The sequence below is a fragment of the Scomber scombrus genome, chromosome 21 (assembly GCF_963691925.1).
Source record: "Scomber scombrus chromosome 21, fScoSco1.1, whole genome shotgun sequence".
Lineage (NCBI taxonomy): Eukaryota > Metazoa > Chordata > Actinopteri > Scombriformes > Scombridae > Scomber > Scomber scombrus.
In genome coordinates this window covers 9,905,495-9,921,869 of record NC_084990.1, presented here as the reverse complement: position 1 = coordinate 9,921,869, position 16,375 = coordinate 9,905,495, and the positions used below count along the sequence as shown (strand labels likewise).

Here is a 16,375-nt window from a genome sequence, read left to right as displayed (position 1 = left end):
TAATTGCTCTTGGGTCTCTTATTAGCTTGTACATTTATGGAGTTGAGATCTTGAATATGTTAAAAGTTTGTCAGTTTCAATTTACCCAATGAAGCAGGCCTGAAAAGCACACACAGGCATGCATGCACACACACGAAGGAATGAAAGAGTACACAGAGTACTCGTGCACACGCCAACTACACCGCAGAGATGGAGAACAGTTACAGTTCTGGTTTAAATCAAATCTAACAACAAACATCCTCACACATTTCACACTCTCTGAAAAAACTATCATCAACAGAGGTCACTGTCTAGTTTCAGAACCATGATGAGAAAAAAAGAGGAAACTATATCTAAAGTAAACAGCTGTCTGTTTGCACAAATGTATCCTCTCATTTTTTGGTTCTGACACCCACAGAGAGACACAGAGTAACCGCAGAGAGGACACTGTAGAGAGGGCTGAAAGTGATGAAGTGGGATCCAATAAGGTCAAAAGTAAAGCACCTGACCTCGCCAGCTGCGGCAAGATTTTACAGGAGGAATGCTGTTCTCAAGGTAACTATTAAGTGCAAACAGGTGTTTTGAGGTGCCGCACACACACACACACACACACACACACACACACACACACACACCAATGACTCTCTCCCTGACCCAGACCTGCTTCAGTCACATTTGGCTGTGCACTGGCAATGTCCCCTCCAGTAATTGCCCCTTTTGTCAGAACCCCCCTGCATGTGTGTGTATAAGTGTATGGGTGTGTGTGTAGCTGCTGCTATTGAAGATGTTCATGAGAATGAGTTAAATCTGGAGGTCAGGATGGACTTCCAAGTTAATTAAACCCGATACTCTGATTCAATCACGTCCAATTTCACCACGTTATGAAGAAAGGAGTCAGAGCATTCTTCACATTCTCCACCTCTGAAGTCTGGAGCTTAGCTCGGGAACATTTGGGCAATGTTCTGCTCCAAAGACACAGGCCAGATTCTTAAAAGTGCAGAAATGCTCAAGGTTTGTGTGAGTGTGGATGTGTGTGAATCTGCAAGACATTTCCTACACTTTCCTTTCACTGTCTGCCTGTTACTCAGAATATGCCAAAATAAGCGATTAGCTGTGCTGTCTCTGCAACCACACCCAAGCAGACAAACACACACACACATTCACAAACACACACACATTCACAAACACACACACACACACACACACACACACACACACACACACACACACACACACACACACACACACACACACACACACACACACACACACACACACACTCATTTCATTGTCTCCTGTCACCAACTTTAGCTTCGTCTGCCAGCACAGTAGAGAGTGACCTCCACCAGCCTCAGCAACCCATGGTAACCTGCAAACACACAATAACACATACACAAACATCTTTGTCGTTCTCATCTCATTTGTCGTCTTTCTTTCCTTCCATTCATGCACATCCATCTAACCATTATCTGTGCATCAGTACCTGTGCGAGGACTTTTGTCAGATAGTAGCTCCGTGTTGTCAGAGGAGATGTCTGTTTGATGACATTGACCACGGCGATCACTGTTGAGGATTAAGGCTCAGGTTCTGCAGGTGAGTTTCATAAAGATCCTTCCCCTCCTCTCTTCCTCCTTTTGGCTGTGCAGATGAAAACATGTTTTGTGCACTCCCTTGCTGCCCGCAGGACTGTAATAACATATAATTAATTATGACTTTTTATTTTCATAGCACTTATCTCTTTTGTTATTGTGAAATGAACTAATCCATATAGAAAGGGTGTGTGTGTCTTGATTGCACCAAATGCCAATGGGAATAAGACCTACATCTCAAACTGCATGAGGATACATGTGAGCACGGTCCACTCCTCATCTGTTTGTGCATTACATGAATTTGTACATTTTAAAGTTCTCTATCACCTTTCATATTCCTAAAAGAAGTTAGCCATCCCTTTTTGGATGTTCCCTCCACCCTGTGAGCTCTGGACAGACAGAACCCACCTCCACTGACAGCAGTATTTGGAGTAGTTAATAATGAAAACTCTACAATTCAATTCAACAATATGAATTAAATATTATTAATTTTGTGCCTCGGATTGCAAGAAGAGGGATCATTCTAAACTGGAAACGCCATCCACTGTATACCCCGTGGTTGGAAGAGATCAATATAGTTTTTGCAGATAGAGAAGTTAGATTCAATGTGATGGATATAAAGATATATTTTATAAAGCCTAGCAGCCATTCATCTCCCATGTCAACAACTGACACATGCTGAGCGTGTACAGCAAAACTGGCTACAGTTAATCTATTCCAAACAGTAATTTATAATAAAGGTGGAATGTGTGCCAAATTTTTTTTGTTATTTTTTGTGTGGGTCTGTTGGCGTTAATGTCAATATATTCACTCTTGTGTTATTTGTTATTTGTTCTCATTGGACAGCTAAATTACATTGTTTGTGTGTGATTGTCTGTACCAACTTCCCCATATAATTCTTTCATTTTTAAATGCTCATTTTAAATATTTGGATTGTGTTCAAAGTAACATTTTAAGCCACCATGTCTAATCACTGCCCAGGAATGCAATGCAAATCCAATAAGCCATGTTTTTTATTTTTTTCCATTCATATTTTATATACATTTAATTCACAATATACAACACATGAGAGAAAAAAACATATTGAAAACTTACACAAATACTACAACAAAACAGACAAAGGGCAGGGACAGAGCCCACAAAAAGAGTCAGGTAATGTGTTTAAAGTTTAACTGTTACATCACTATGATCTTTGAACTTATTTCATTACCGCTTGTAGACTATCTGTAAGGCATGACAGTCATATATATGCAACTAATAGCACAAACTGCTATCATAGTTTCACAGGTCTCAACAAATTGCCTGCATGGGCCATAAAGCCAGGGTCCAAAGTAATAAAAAAAAAAATTCTAAGAAGTGTATCACAGTAGTGTTAACTGCAAACAAATGTAAAACGTGTAAAGCTGCCAATGCTCAACATAGCTCAGCCTTCCACTTGATAGGAAACAGCCCGTCATGCTGGTGCGTTCTACTTTAAATGTATTATGTAAATCCTCTGTAGTGGGAGTGTTAATTGTCGTTTGTGGTAATTCAGTTCTTTTGGACGTCCAGCATAAAAACACTGGTCAGTGCAGGCGACTATAAAAGGCTCAAACAATTGTGAAGGAATGCGACGGCTTCCTTTCGTGGCAGCAGCAATCCACTTCAACTTCAAGCTGAAGTTACCCCAGAAAAAAAACATGATTGATGGGAAGGGATAATGAAAGAGGGATAAAAGAAGGAAGAATTCTATTTTAGAAACATCTGATGGGAACAAAATAGGGTTGTTTTTTTATTTCTCCATCTGCATGCACGTCTTTCCTCCAGTTCTTCCTTCTATTGTTTTTTCTCAACTGCTCTGAATCTCTCTCTTGATCTCTCCTCTCATCAGCACCGCTCTCATCTCTCAACTTTGACCTCTTTCCTTTATATTCAACATTTATTTCCACATTGTGCATTTATGGCCCAGACTGCCAACAGTACCAATTCCTCTAGACTGGACTGACCGCAGAGAGGTCAGTAAGGAAGTAAAAAAGACTTTCATCGATTCATCTCTCTGCTTTAGATGTTCACTTGAAGGAAGAATGTCAGAAATGCCTTGATGATGGTGCTCTGTCAGCTCTGCTCCATATTTTATGTAATTTATGAAGCTAAACCAGTCTGTTTTTCATTTATAATCATATTTCTTTTCCAGAAGATTCCCCCACTGAGGATTTTACCCACAATCTCTTGAGTGTATCGCTGTTTGACTGGCAGCACAGAGCTCAGCTCACAGCATCTGGAAGGAAAAGTGAGCCAACTGTCCAGTCAGATATCGACAAAGATGCAGACAGGAACACTGTTTTTCCCCATTTTCCTCTTATTTTATGAAGTTGTCTTGAAACTGTAAATTGAATGTGTCAGTTTGAGTATGTCAAACGAAAACTGTGCTGGCGAGATTTCTCCTTCAATACAGCTTCTTTTTTGTATTTCTCCCAGTCTTTCATCTTGTCTTTTTTTTCTCAGTTCCTCACAAACTCTTCTCACATGTCATCACCTCTGTGCCATCTCTAGCTGATACCATCCATACCTTCTGTAAAAATCATTTTTAGCAATGCCTTTTCCCCTTTGCCATTTGTGAAACACTCAACATGGAAATCCCTTTGACTGCTTGCACTTCCTTTCCCTTGTTTTCAGCTTTTCACATGTACGTTTTTTGTTTGTTTGTGTGATTACAGCAGCTCACATTGAACTGATTGCTGTAGTTCTTTTATCATCAGGGTTTTGAAGTGAAGAGCGCAGTGTGAAATTCCCTGATATTTGAGACTTCTGGGTCATCCAAAAGACAGCTAGACAGACAGACATCTGAGCCACTCTGCACTTATCATCGCAGCTCTGCTGAATTGCACAAATTGGTGACGCAAGACTCACTGCTCTGTTTTTGTTTGTTTTCTTTCTATGTTCGATTTTGTAACTTCGTTGCATGCGCTTCTCCACTCATCCCTATAAAAAAGGGTTATTTTAAGCACTGGTCTGGATATTTGAGTGGGGGAGTGCAGAGCCCTTTCTCTAGTTTGTCTCTCAGTACAAATACAAACAGACACAGCTGGGACAAACAAGGGCAAGTCATGTAGACTGTACTTTTGCCCCCTCGGGCATCTGCATTATTGATTTCTACCATTTTACTTCATGTCATCAGAAATATCTTCTGTCTGCTGATGGGCATAGATGTCCTGAATTCATTAAATGATTGAATTTTCAACCAAAGTGAATATATTTACCTCTTTTTGTGCTGCACGATGAAAACACTAATGGCATATTCATACATTTCTCACTCTGGTACACCTATGGAACTCTATTGGAGCATTAGTTTTTTTTGCCTTAGAGGTTAGTTTTAAGTTAAAATTTATTTTTGTTTTTGTAGCTGTGTCCTTCTAAAAAACCTGTGTGTGTGTGTGTGTGTATGTGTCTGTGTGTGCGCGTGTGTGTGCGAGGCATAACAGAAGTGCTTCCACAGTCTGGCTAAATGGCAGGTTAAAGCTTCCTTTCACTAATTTCCAATATCAGCAAAGGTTTCTCAGCCTGTTTTCTCTTCAGAGACAGTAAAACACTCCAGAGAGCGACTCCCAGACATTGACGTGCAATTTTGTTCCACGCATACACACCAACACGCACACCCAAACAGACGAACAGATGTTCCAAAATACCACAGTCACAACAGTGCAGATGCAGGCTGGGAAATGCCCTGCGAGATCTCCATTGCCTCAGTATAAAGCCGCTTAGGGCTTTCAGAGCAGACGCAGGCAACAAGCAGCGATCGTAATTTATTCACTGCATGTTTTCACAGGGGGAAAAAATCAGAGAGGGAGAGGGAGTAAAAGAAAAGGTGGTCTGTAAACGAGGGGAGGTGTTATTTTCCCTGCGTGTTTCCTCATTTTAAGTTGTGCAAGAACTTTTTTTTTTCTTGTGCTGCCTTTTTCTTAACTTCTTCTGTCTCTCTGTAGATCGGCGTGACAGGGAGAAAGCGAGGGATTCATGTGTGGGAATAGCAGCAGCAGGAAGGAAAGTGCAGCAGGGAATTTTGCCTGCAGCGAAACAGAAGAGAAGAGAGAAAGAGAGGAAGAGGGAGATGGTTAGAGAAGATGACAGGGGAGCGAAAAGGATGAAGGTTTGAAGGAATGGGATGGGAGGAGTGAAAGTGGACTTTAGTTAATGAGGAGGAGCAGGGAGGAGACGAAAGAAGATAACAGAGGTAAGGGAAGCTCCCTTCCACGCCTTCCTTTGGAGGAAACACAGATGAAGCAAGTCACAAACCTGCATAGATTTCACACCTGAAAATCTAAACAGTCACACCATCGTGGAGGAAGGGAACCAGTTTCAAAACGTACACATGAATGAAAACTGGACTTGGACCTGCACTGGCAGAATATACACACACACACACACACACACACACACACACACACACACACACACACACACACACACACACATGTATTGCATCAGAGTGAATAAGCCAGCTGGACGTAGTTTCATTCAGATCTGCTGTGATAAGAAGCGCACTGTCTCCACCCCTTCCTGCTTCCAAGGACTTTTGCTTTAAAACCAGTCAGAGTGTGTGTGTGTGTGTGTGTGTGTGTGTGTGTGTGTGTGTGTGTGTGTGTGTGTGTGTGTGTGTGTGTGTGTGTGTGTGTGTGTGTGTGTGTGTGTGTGTGAGAGAGAGAAAGAGAGAGAGAGAGTGTGTGTGTGTATTCTGCACCATCATTGCATTCACTCTCTCATTCTGCTAACTTGTCATTTGTTGTTTGTGTACATACCTGCACATACACACCCACAATGCATGCTCTCTCTCTCTCTCTTTCTCTCTCACACACACACACACACACACACACACACACACACACACACACACACACACACACACACTCCCTCGCTCTCTCGGAGCAGCAGGTCTCTGGAAGCAGCCAAAACTGTCAGTGACTGTTGCTAACACATGCTCGCTCTCAGCTCAGCTCTCTCTTCAGTTGCTGCCAAGGAAGGAGGAGGAGGAGGAGTAGAAGAAGAAGAAGTGAGGTTGGAAGGAGCAGACTGAAACACACAGATAGAAAGAGGAAGAGAGAAAGAGAGAGAGAGAGAGAGAGAGAGAGAGAGAGAGAGAGAGAGAGAGAGAGAGAGAGAGAGAGAGAGAGAGAGAGAGAGAGACTTGGACCAACCTCTGACTGCTTACTTCTCGCCTCTGCCTGGCTGACTGTGTGGGAGACTGGAGGCAGCCTACAAGTGATGCCTCACACACTCTGGAGCAGCACCTAGTCTTGCTGTTTTTCAATTTTTCCCTTCTCTCTCACCTCTTCTGTAATGATGAGGAGAGACCGTCTCTTCTTGGCCGCAACCCTCACAGCCATCTTCTCTGCTGACCTGTACTTCATCCTCCTGCCAAAGCTGCGGAGCATGGGGCAAGGATCGGGATACTTCTGCGCGTGTGGTGACAACAACCTCACCCTCCCCAGGCAGGGCGGCCTCGCCACCCCGCGTCTTTCCAACTGGACCTTTGTGCCGCCCCTGTATGGTGCCACATCTGGACCCACGGATGGGGGCTCGAAGCTGGGGAGGCTTTTTGCTCATCCTCTGTATAACATCCAGACTCCAGTGCTCGGGCTGGAGGAGAAGCTGCTGCAGGCTGAGCAACTGATGGAATATTATAGGAAGAAGGTGTCACGCTGGGAAAGGTCAGTTTCAGCTTTAAAAATGATTTGTTTCCACACACCACACACACACACCCACACACACACAGAGAGCATAATTTATAATATAAAATAGTTCAAATACACTTCGCTCACGATAATAAATGTACACCCAGACAATCCTAAATGTTTGCTCTCAGGCAAAAGTGATTTACAAAAAGTCAACAAACCCTGTGTGAGGCGTGCGTCATCAAAGTCCAATGTCAAGTGGGTTGGGGCTCACAAACATGTCATTCGGAGAGCTCGTGTCTGGAACGCTCTCTTTAAGGTAAACAAGGATTTAAAACTGCTAAAGCCCATCTTAAATCTGTGGGAGCCGTAGCTGTCTTGGCTCGTGAGGCTGTCTGTCTATCCCGACACTCCCTCAGAGAGATAGGCCTACAGATTTTTGGGCTCTCTAGGCGGAAAAATATGAAGAAATATGAGCAATGGATCCCCCTCTCTTTTTCTTTCTGCCATGTAAATGTGCACAAAACAATGGATAGCCCAAAGGCTTAAGAGTTGCAAAATCTTGCAGCATCTCAAGCAAGGCTTTTTGTGAGGGGCTGCTTAAATGAATAGTGAAAGCTGGTTATGTTTGCATACAGGAAAAGGAAACGGGTTGAATGTACTTTCCTGATCCACCTGTTTTACGTGTGCGTCATTCCTGACATTGCATTGAGTGCAACAGGAAATATAACTGCAACATTTTCTTCTCCTTTTTATCTTCTGTTTGACTTTACTCTGTGGCATGCACTTGTCCGTTGTCCTGATAACCCTGATCTGTCACTTCAGCCTGCTGGGTGACTGTTGGCTCAGTAAGATGACTGATTAAGAAAAGCATATTTATAGCTCTTTACTCCTTTCCGTCCGTACTTTATCCGACTCGTACTGAAGTTTTGTTTGGACTGGGAGATGACCGTCCCACTTGGTGCGGTCAGCTATGGCGATGCGGTGCCCCTCTCGCCACAGACTTATTTGTTTTGGTCTCAGATTATTCTAGCTCAGGCTTTAAGTATAGTGGAGAGAGGAGGAGGCTGTGGAAATGTCTTTAACTGTTTTAACTGTCTATAAAAAACAATAAAAAGCCTGTAAGATGACAAATAAAAAAATATGTGAAGGAGAATTTAGGCCACAGGGGCAAACAAAACAAGCTAAACTTGTTTAAATGCCTTCAATAAATGTTTATATCTTGATTTGTTCATTTTTAATGACCTGCTTTCAAGGAAACTTGTTGATTTCATTTTGCCATCCAGTTCTGCCACTAAATCTGCAGTCTTCCCAAAAAAAAGCACTGCTTATTAAAAATGTTGTTAAAAGGTGTTTTTAATTTGCCTGCCTAAGATTTCCAAGCAGCATATTTCTTGTAAATGTTCTCTTTCAGTCAGCTACCTCATTGATTTTAAGTAGCATTCACAGCTGAGTGATGATATGATATTAAACAGACGATAGCTGTCTGTATTCAGCTTCTAAAGCTGCCCTCTGTCTGACATCTCACTCCTCAGACATATGAAATACTACAGTGAAGCCGCAGCCATCTCCAACATGACTGTGACTGAGCATGAAGTGACCTTTGACCCTGATGCCAGCTGGCTGAAGTTCCATCTGGGAATAAGTCGCTATGCTCTGTACTCCCGTGATGACCCTACTGTCCCACAACTCCTCAAAGACATGCAGAGCATGACGGTCGTCAGCGCAGGTGACGGACGGATGGATGAATGGATGAGTGGATGGATGGATTGATGGATGGATGAATAAATGGATGGATGAAGTCTAAAATATCTGTTTGTCAGTGTCACATTTAATTGTAATTTGTGTAAAGCCAAATGATAGCTATCAAGAAGGTAGTCTCTTTGTCAAACGAGGGGAAGAGGGAATTGGCACCAAAAATACAGGAACTTTGAAAGTTATTGACTTGATTTGACTAATTTGGACAACTGAAGCCTCAACTTATCTTCAAATAAAAATGTAAATGCATTTAGCACAGAAGGAAGACTGTAGAGTTTGTCCCCTATCACTTGCAATGAAAGTACATTATGGAGGGCTCTCCAGGAGGATCAATAACAGCAACAAAAAGCATGTGTCAGTGTTCATTTGGGTTCCTGACTATTGCTTTAAGACAACTTGAAAAATTGAGAATGTAATAATCATGTACTAAATGATGAACTAACAAATATTTCTCTTTTGCAGATTACACTCAAGATGAGAAGGCTCTAAAAGGAGCATGCGATTGTACTCAAGGTACAGTCAGTTCACCACTGTATTCAATAAGAAAGGTATTTTTTGGACTGTTTGGGATTTGATGTTTTTTAAAAATCTCATATCTCATGCTGTGTAGCTCCACGTGTAGCGTACAGCACATAACAGCATGTGTGTTCGATTGCTGCCTGGCCCCTTTGTTTCTCTCTCTCTTTTTTTCCGCCCTGTGCTTGGTGGCACCATCGGAGACAAACACGCTGCTGTCTTTGTGATAGTGAGGATTTTGTTTTTTGTTTGGCACCAAAAATTCAGATTTGTCTTTCTGGTTAAGACACTTGCTCTGGGGCGGAAAAACGCCCAACAAAAACAGGCTTTGGTTGGTGTTCAAAGGGTGGGCTCTTAATTAAATGTTTGATGTCTGCGTGCTCTGAGGGAAGCCAATGTTTTCCACGCTTCAACCTACACACCAGCCACCACCTACACTGTCATCTACTACCTCTGAATGCCATGCAAAGCTGCAAATGTATGGATGGATAACTGAAAAAGTTACTGACAAAGATACGTAGAGTACAAAATATGTTTTTTTACTATAAAGATATGTATACAACATTCAGTCAGACAATACTAAAAAAAATTGGATTGCAAAAAGCCTTTCAGTACCTAAAAAAAAAATAATCTTTTCATACTTTATACCCCTGTAAGGTATGTGAAGTGACTAATATTCCATGTTTTTGTTCAATCAGCGTCTCACCAGCGTTCCTGCACAGTGAGGAGGCTGACCACACAAACGTCATTCACTCCTAAGAAGAAATGCAACAAAACAATCACTCCCTCCTTTTTAAATTTAACCTCGTGCGGTTTTCTCATTATCTCAGTAACTCAACAGTGATGGTGTTCATCAGACACAAAGGCTGTTTGTAGCCGTTTGGTCCTCTTTGATTCATCTATCCCAAAAACGTAGTGAATGTAAACTTTGTGCGATTGTTAACTATTAATACCCTGGAGTTTCACAGTATATAGCAGGGAGTGTGTGTGGTTAGTCTGGTCTACTGCTGTGACATAATATGCAACCAGAGAGAGAAAAAAGGAACACAAGTTGCTGAGAGAGCAGAGCGCAAGCTGTGTGACCAACTCCCAATTACCCCCCATTTTCACTGGGAACAGGCGTATCTACAGTAGAAAATAGTCCAACGTTTGAACTGGCTCCTGGAGATTTAAGATGAAAAGGAAACACTGTCTCATTTACCTTATGCCATGATGCTACTTCTGTCATATCTGTCGAGTTTTTAAGTTGTTACGCAGCAGCATTCAAACACAAAAGTCGACTTGTGTGATGTAAAGTTTGCTGATCTCCTCTAGCCTGTACCCAACATCACTGACTCATCTTTCTGCCTCTCTGCTCCAGTGGTGAAGCCCAGTGGACACCACCTTAAATTGGCTCTGAAGATGCGCAACTTTGCCAAGGCCATGTTCAAACCAATGAGGTGAGAAGCGAATCCTCAATTGATGAATTGGTGTTCTTCATCAAACACAATAAATGCCTTATTTATGTCAGTGCCCAATAGGTAAAGCATAGACATTAAGTTTAAATCACACAAATATAAAGAAAAAGTGGCTCTGCAATACATTTTAAACCAAAGTCTGTGACTGTTACAGAACCTTACATCACAGTAAATTATCTCATGTCATGTCCTATTCTAGCTTATGTCAGGCTACATCATATTTATCATGTTGATTGTATACTACTGAACATTATAAGTGACTATTTGATCACTTTGTATGTTTCAATTGTGTTTGTGTGTGTGCATGTCAGGCAGCAGAGGGATGATGTGACTCCAGAAGACTTCTTCTACTTCATTGATTTCCAGAGACACAACGCAGAGATCGCTGCCTTTCACCTGGACAGGTGCAGCCCCCCTTTTCTTCACTCATAATGCCCACTTTCTTGTTTTTCTTGTTTTACTGTCATTACTCACTCTGGGTGTTTTGAGCGCCTTCTCTGTGAATTTATGCAGCAGTAGTGCTTGAGGGTAATTTTAGTTTTGGTTGCACATCTGTCTTTTATTGGTCTCAGTTGTTGCTGTGGTGCAAACTGGAGTGCTACAAATGTGTTTCTATTTGGGCACTTTACTTTAAAGGCACAATCCATGATGCAAAAACAAAAACAAGTAAAGATGAGTTGTTAAAGGTTTCTTATTGCACGCCTATATTTCAAATAATGACCAGTTGAGAAACACACTCAATTCTTAGTTATCACCTATATATCAGACTCTTGAATCATAATGATTCTTGAAAATGCATATGACAAAAAAAGAGACTGAAATTACTAAAAATGTTTTAATTCATTGTGTCTTAGAGGAGCAATGATGAAATGAGCTTGCAATCATTAATATGCAGAGGTAGAATTCTGGTAGTAGAAAATCACTAATGAAAAAGCAACCTATAAATATTCCAAAAATCCAACAAACAGGTATGAAAATAGTCTCTCTCCTTCTGCCAGCAAATAAACCTTTCAGCCTAACGCAAAGATTGCGACATGATTGCCCAACCCTGGATTTCCCAACCAGCTGAGCAGTATAAACCACAGACTATGGACACACACACACACACATAAGCTGAGTTGAGATGATGCACTCTGAAATTGTCATCTGTGCTAGACAGTATCATTAACACGCTGCACACAATGATAAGTCATCGTTTCGCCGAGACAGAAAACAACGTGAGTGCCACGTCAACAGCTGCTATAATGACTAACAATCACTATAATTTCACACAAACTCTTATTATTATGCCACATTAGTACTCATATTTTAAATCTTTGTCAGTTTTTGAAATGTAAGCATCATTTACAGTTTCATCCACCAAGACAGACAGCTCTCTCCTATTTTGAATTCATGGTGGTGTGTTTTTAATCTGTGGCAGTGTGTCGTCTGTCTCTCTGTTGTGTCTGTGACGGCTGCCAGGAGCCTGTATCATTATCGCTTCCAATCAGTAGTTGGGGAATGCCAGCGATTTTAGAAACAGCAATTCAGCTTCCCCCGCTGATTGCTGTTTGATTACTGTTTTCGACACATGACTGAAATATGGTCCTCAGGGTGTTGTAAGCTCTCGATAGTGTATTTGAACACAGCCGGCTGAATTATACAGCGTGGAGACCGTTAATAGGGTGTATTCATTGATAAGAATCAGTCAGAATGAACCGTGGGCTCCTGTGTAATGAGGTGAGGAGACACAGATAAGGCTGCTTTCATCTTTAGAGGGTTCACATTACATTTACATTCAGAGTGGAGGCATGAACTGTAAACTTTTCCCCCTTTTTTCACAGAGATAAGGTTTTACTTCTGAATCTCATCAACCTATTTGTCGTAGGATCCTGGACTTCCGCAGGGTCCCACCAGTGGCTGGCAGGCTGGTGAACATCTCAGCAGAAGTCCTCCAAGTGACCCACAACGATGACCTACGAGCTGTCTTCTTCACCTCACCAGGTAAAGCACCAGCAGGTCTCTTTTCTTTGTAATGGAATAGCTGGACATTTCTGGCATGGCTGGATTAACTGTATGTGGGGCCCTGGCAAAAAGGTTTGTTGTTGGGCCCATACTGACCAACACTATACGAGGTAGTGCTTTAGAGCTGAAATGATTAGAAGATTAATTTATCACTTGATTGGCAGAAGATGAATTGGCCAATATTTTGATAATTGAGTAATTATTTTAAAGTATTTTTTAAGGAAAAAATGCAAAAATGCATTGGCATCTCCTCAAATGTGAATATTTTCACATTTTGACAGTTTTCCCATGATAGTAAACTCAACATCTTTAGGGTTTTAAAAGTAAGCCAAAGTAAGCCTCGGTTATGTGTTCCATTTGATAAAACTTCATTTAACATTAAATTAGCATCTATATCAATATACACTTTTTAAAAAACGATATAATATAAACTAAAAAAAAAAACGCCTAATCCTAACCCTAACCCTAACCCTAACCCAGTGACTTCCTGGAGGCTTCCAGGCAACCAGCGGAGACTCCGGGAAGTCACTCACTGCTCCCTTCTTTATGCTAAGCTAAGCTAATTGTTGTTGTAGCTTCATATTCAGTGGACAGGTTTGTTTTCCCAAAAATGTCAAACTGTTCATTCAACCTTTATGTTCCTTGTAGCATGTCAGATTTTGTTTGACCATCTTGGAGAAGTTTTGAAGGTCTATATCAGGTCCAATATTTGTACAATGATGTTGCTAATAGCCAGTATTTTGTATCTCCATAACCCTCATCCTTTTTCACAAATGTTAAGTGTTTTTATTCCTGGCCATGGGGAAACAGCAAGGTGTTCATTGATGACATTATATGGCAAACATCTCACTTAATAACAGCTCTGCATCTTTGTTAACACAGCATATATCAGTATAAAGAGTAGTCTACTGTATCTGCGACTTATTTTGGGCTGTTTTTGTGTTTTTCTCGCTGGTGACACAGCATCCAGCTTGAGGGGAAGGCAGAGCTGATCAAAAGGCGTGTAATCGCATGTGAACAAGAAACTCATTTGTATTCCACCATTTTGCTTCGCTTCCCAAACAGCGAACAACACGTGTTTCTTTGCCAAGTGCCTGTACGTGTGCAAGACAGAGTATGCAGTGTGTGGGAGCCCCGACCTGCTGGAGGGCTCCTTGTCTGCTTACCTGCCTGGACTCAGCATTGCTCCCCGCATCTCCATCCCCAACCCCTGGATACGCTCCTACACCTTCACCGGACGAGAGGAGTAAGACCTCCACTTCTGAACACTAGAAAAATGACATTTATTTCAATAGTACGGTTTAGTTCAATGGGAAGATCGTGTTGGAAGGATGTTGCTGAAAGTGAAATATGTACATCACATTGTGAAGTTAAAGGCACAGCATGGTGCAAATTAGTCATATACTTGAGTCACTTTTAATCCAACTGTGGTTGAGACAGTTGGTGGCCTCCTTCTCACACTAACATACCACATTTAAAGCGTCAAATTGGATGTTTGTCTCTTTGGTCAAAGGCTTTGTCACGTTACTGACAAAGATAAAAGAGTTTTCTTTCTCTTTTTGTCTCTGCTACACCACCAGCTATTTTTTTTAATCTATGGAAGTCATTTACCGAATGAACACAACCTCTTCCTGTTTTGTCTTTATGCAATTGAGGGGGTTTCTCATGAAATCTGCCTCAGTGACTAACAGTATAAAATTAGGCTTACAGGCTGGGGGAGCATTATTCGCAATGGTGCTGTTCTACTAATGTTTTAAAAGTCTAAAAATAACCATGCAGTGATACTGATTTTACATAAAGCAGGTGGTATAGGGTTATAAGGAATATGAGGGATAATTTTAGATACTGTTTTCTCACACTGTTACAAATATATGGTCAAATATAATATCCAAATACAGTTAACAATTCCTGGATGAGAGTTCCACTGTAATTCATGTATGTTTTATATCTGTTTTAAAGGTGGGAAGTGAATCCTTTCTACTGTGACACTGTAAAGCAGCTTTATCCTTACAACTCTGGCAATAGGCTCCTCAACATCATAGATATGTCCATCTTTGACTTCCTTACAGGTATTTTTTTTTCTAATACATCATCTAATCTTCGCATTATCACCAGATGTTTCACTATCACAACACATATTTTATGTGTTTCTCAACCTCTGCTAAAGGCAACATGGACAGGCACCACTACGAGATTTTCACCAAATTTGGGGATGAAGGATTCCTTCTTCACTTGGACAATGCAAGAGGGTGAGATGAAAACTTTGATAGGCATTGGAATCTTGTGAAATTATACATTTTGGTTCCGTATTTTTGCTCACATTTGGAAACACATCCTGTTTTTAGGTTTGGGAAACATTCTCATGATGAAATGTCCATCCTTGCTCCACTATCTCAGTGCTGCATGTAAGTATGACATGGTATCAACTTGTCTGTATTTCTTTGTAGATTTACTGTAGATTTGAAAAGTTTTTAGGTCAAATTTTATATCCATCCTTTCTTCACTCGTCTCCTTTCCACCCCCAGGATAAAGCGCTCCACTCTTCTGAGGCTACAGCTCTTGTCTCGACCAGAGTTCAGGCTCAGCGACCTGATGAGGGAGTCCCTGCAAGGAGACCCTTTACGTCCGATCCTGACAGAGCCCCACCTCTTAGCCCTGGACCGTAGATTACAGAAGGTCCTCCGAACGGTCCAGCGCTGCATCCGGAGGCTGGGTGAGGAAGAGGTCATCACCAAAGACTTTGTCAAATCCACAGCGGGACCTCAGACTGACACAGATATGACAAAGGCCAGGTAACAAAGGAAGAAAGAAAGACTCATCTCTACAGAAGACTTATGAGCAAACGAGGCTCAGATGGTTTCGATTTAAGGAACAAGCCATAGATGGAAGATGCTGTGAAATCTTCAGAGGAGGTACGAGGGGGGGGCTTGTCAGAGAGCGAAGGAATCTCATTTGGGAGGTTCAGGACATGAATCACTGCAGGCCTCAAATTCCAACTGCCCTTTATTTCCTTTTGTTTCTCTCATGGTCATAAATGATTTTATGACAAGGCTCTCATTTTTATGTGCATGTAGATCAGGGGTTTAGAGGTTTAAACAGTTAAATTAAGGACTTTAGAGTCATTTGAGACTTTTTTCAGTTGGTAAATTAGTTGGGAGAGTGGCCATTAATCTGGGAATATGGGAGATGTCATTAGTTTGGAGAGTTTTTAAAGACCTGCAGACATTGATACATGAAGCCATACGAGCTCTCTCACTGTAATACTCCTCAAAATCAGCAGTGAAGTTGTTCATGAGAGAGCTCTGATGCACTGGATAAAATGTTTGGACTTTATCAAATGAATGCTGGTGAATATTGTGAATGTGGAAAGAAAGATTTATGTCCACTTGATGTTAAAATTATAGAATAAAGTTATTTTGTGTGA

General features: G+C 41.4%; 2 protein-coding genes across 2 annotated transcripts in view; both read left to right on the top strand.

Moving 5' to 3' along the window:
- The window catches only part of LOC134003843 (WD repeat-containing protein 49), an 18,627-nt gene extending 11,903 nt beyond the window's left edge, over nucleotides 1-6,724 (top strand). Inside the window, exons 15-17 of the mRNA XM_062443195.1 lie at nucleotides 398-534; nucleotides 1,291-1,572; nucleotides 3,742-6,724. Coding sequence (XP_062299179.1) covers nucleotides 398-534; nucleotides 1,291-1,487 — 334 coding nt within the window. The 3' untranslated portion in view covers nucleotides 1,488-1,572; nucleotides 3,742-6,724. The remainder of the gene's footprint in view (nucleotides 1-397; nucleotides 535-1,290; nucleotides 1,573-3,741) is intronic.
- Nucleotides 6,432-16,375, top strand: fam20a (FAM20A golgi associated secretory pathway pseudokinase). The gene is made up of 11 exons (XM_062442936.1): nucleotides 6,432-7,252; nucleotides 8,752-8,945; nucleotides 9,437-9,487; nucleotides 10,851-10,929; nucleotides 11,259-11,351; nucleotides 12,815-12,930; nucleotides 14,017-14,197; nucleotides 14,911-15,020; nucleotides 15,119-15,200; nucleotides 15,297-15,356; nucleotides 15,477-16,375. Exons 1-11 carry the CDS (start codon nucleotides 6,882-6,884, stop codon nucleotides 15,745-15,747), a joined length of 1,608 nt encoding a protein of 535 aa, XP_062298920.1. The 5' UTR covers nucleotides 6,432-6,881; the 3' UTR covers nucleotides 15,748-16,375.

Coding starts and splice junctions, on each gene's coding strand:
- fam20a (XM_062442936.1), top strand. CDS start 6,882: ATGATGAGGAGAGACCGTCTCTTCTTGGCCGCAACCCTCACAGCCATC. Junction 11,352..12,814: donor GCTGCCTTTCACCTGGACAG/GTGCAGCCCCCC, acceptor TATTTGTCGTAG/GATCCTGGACTTCCGCAGGG. Junction 14,198..14,910: donor ACCTTCACCGGACGAGAGGA/GTAAGACCTCCA, acceptor TCTGTTTTAAAG/GTGGGAAGTGAATCCTTTCT.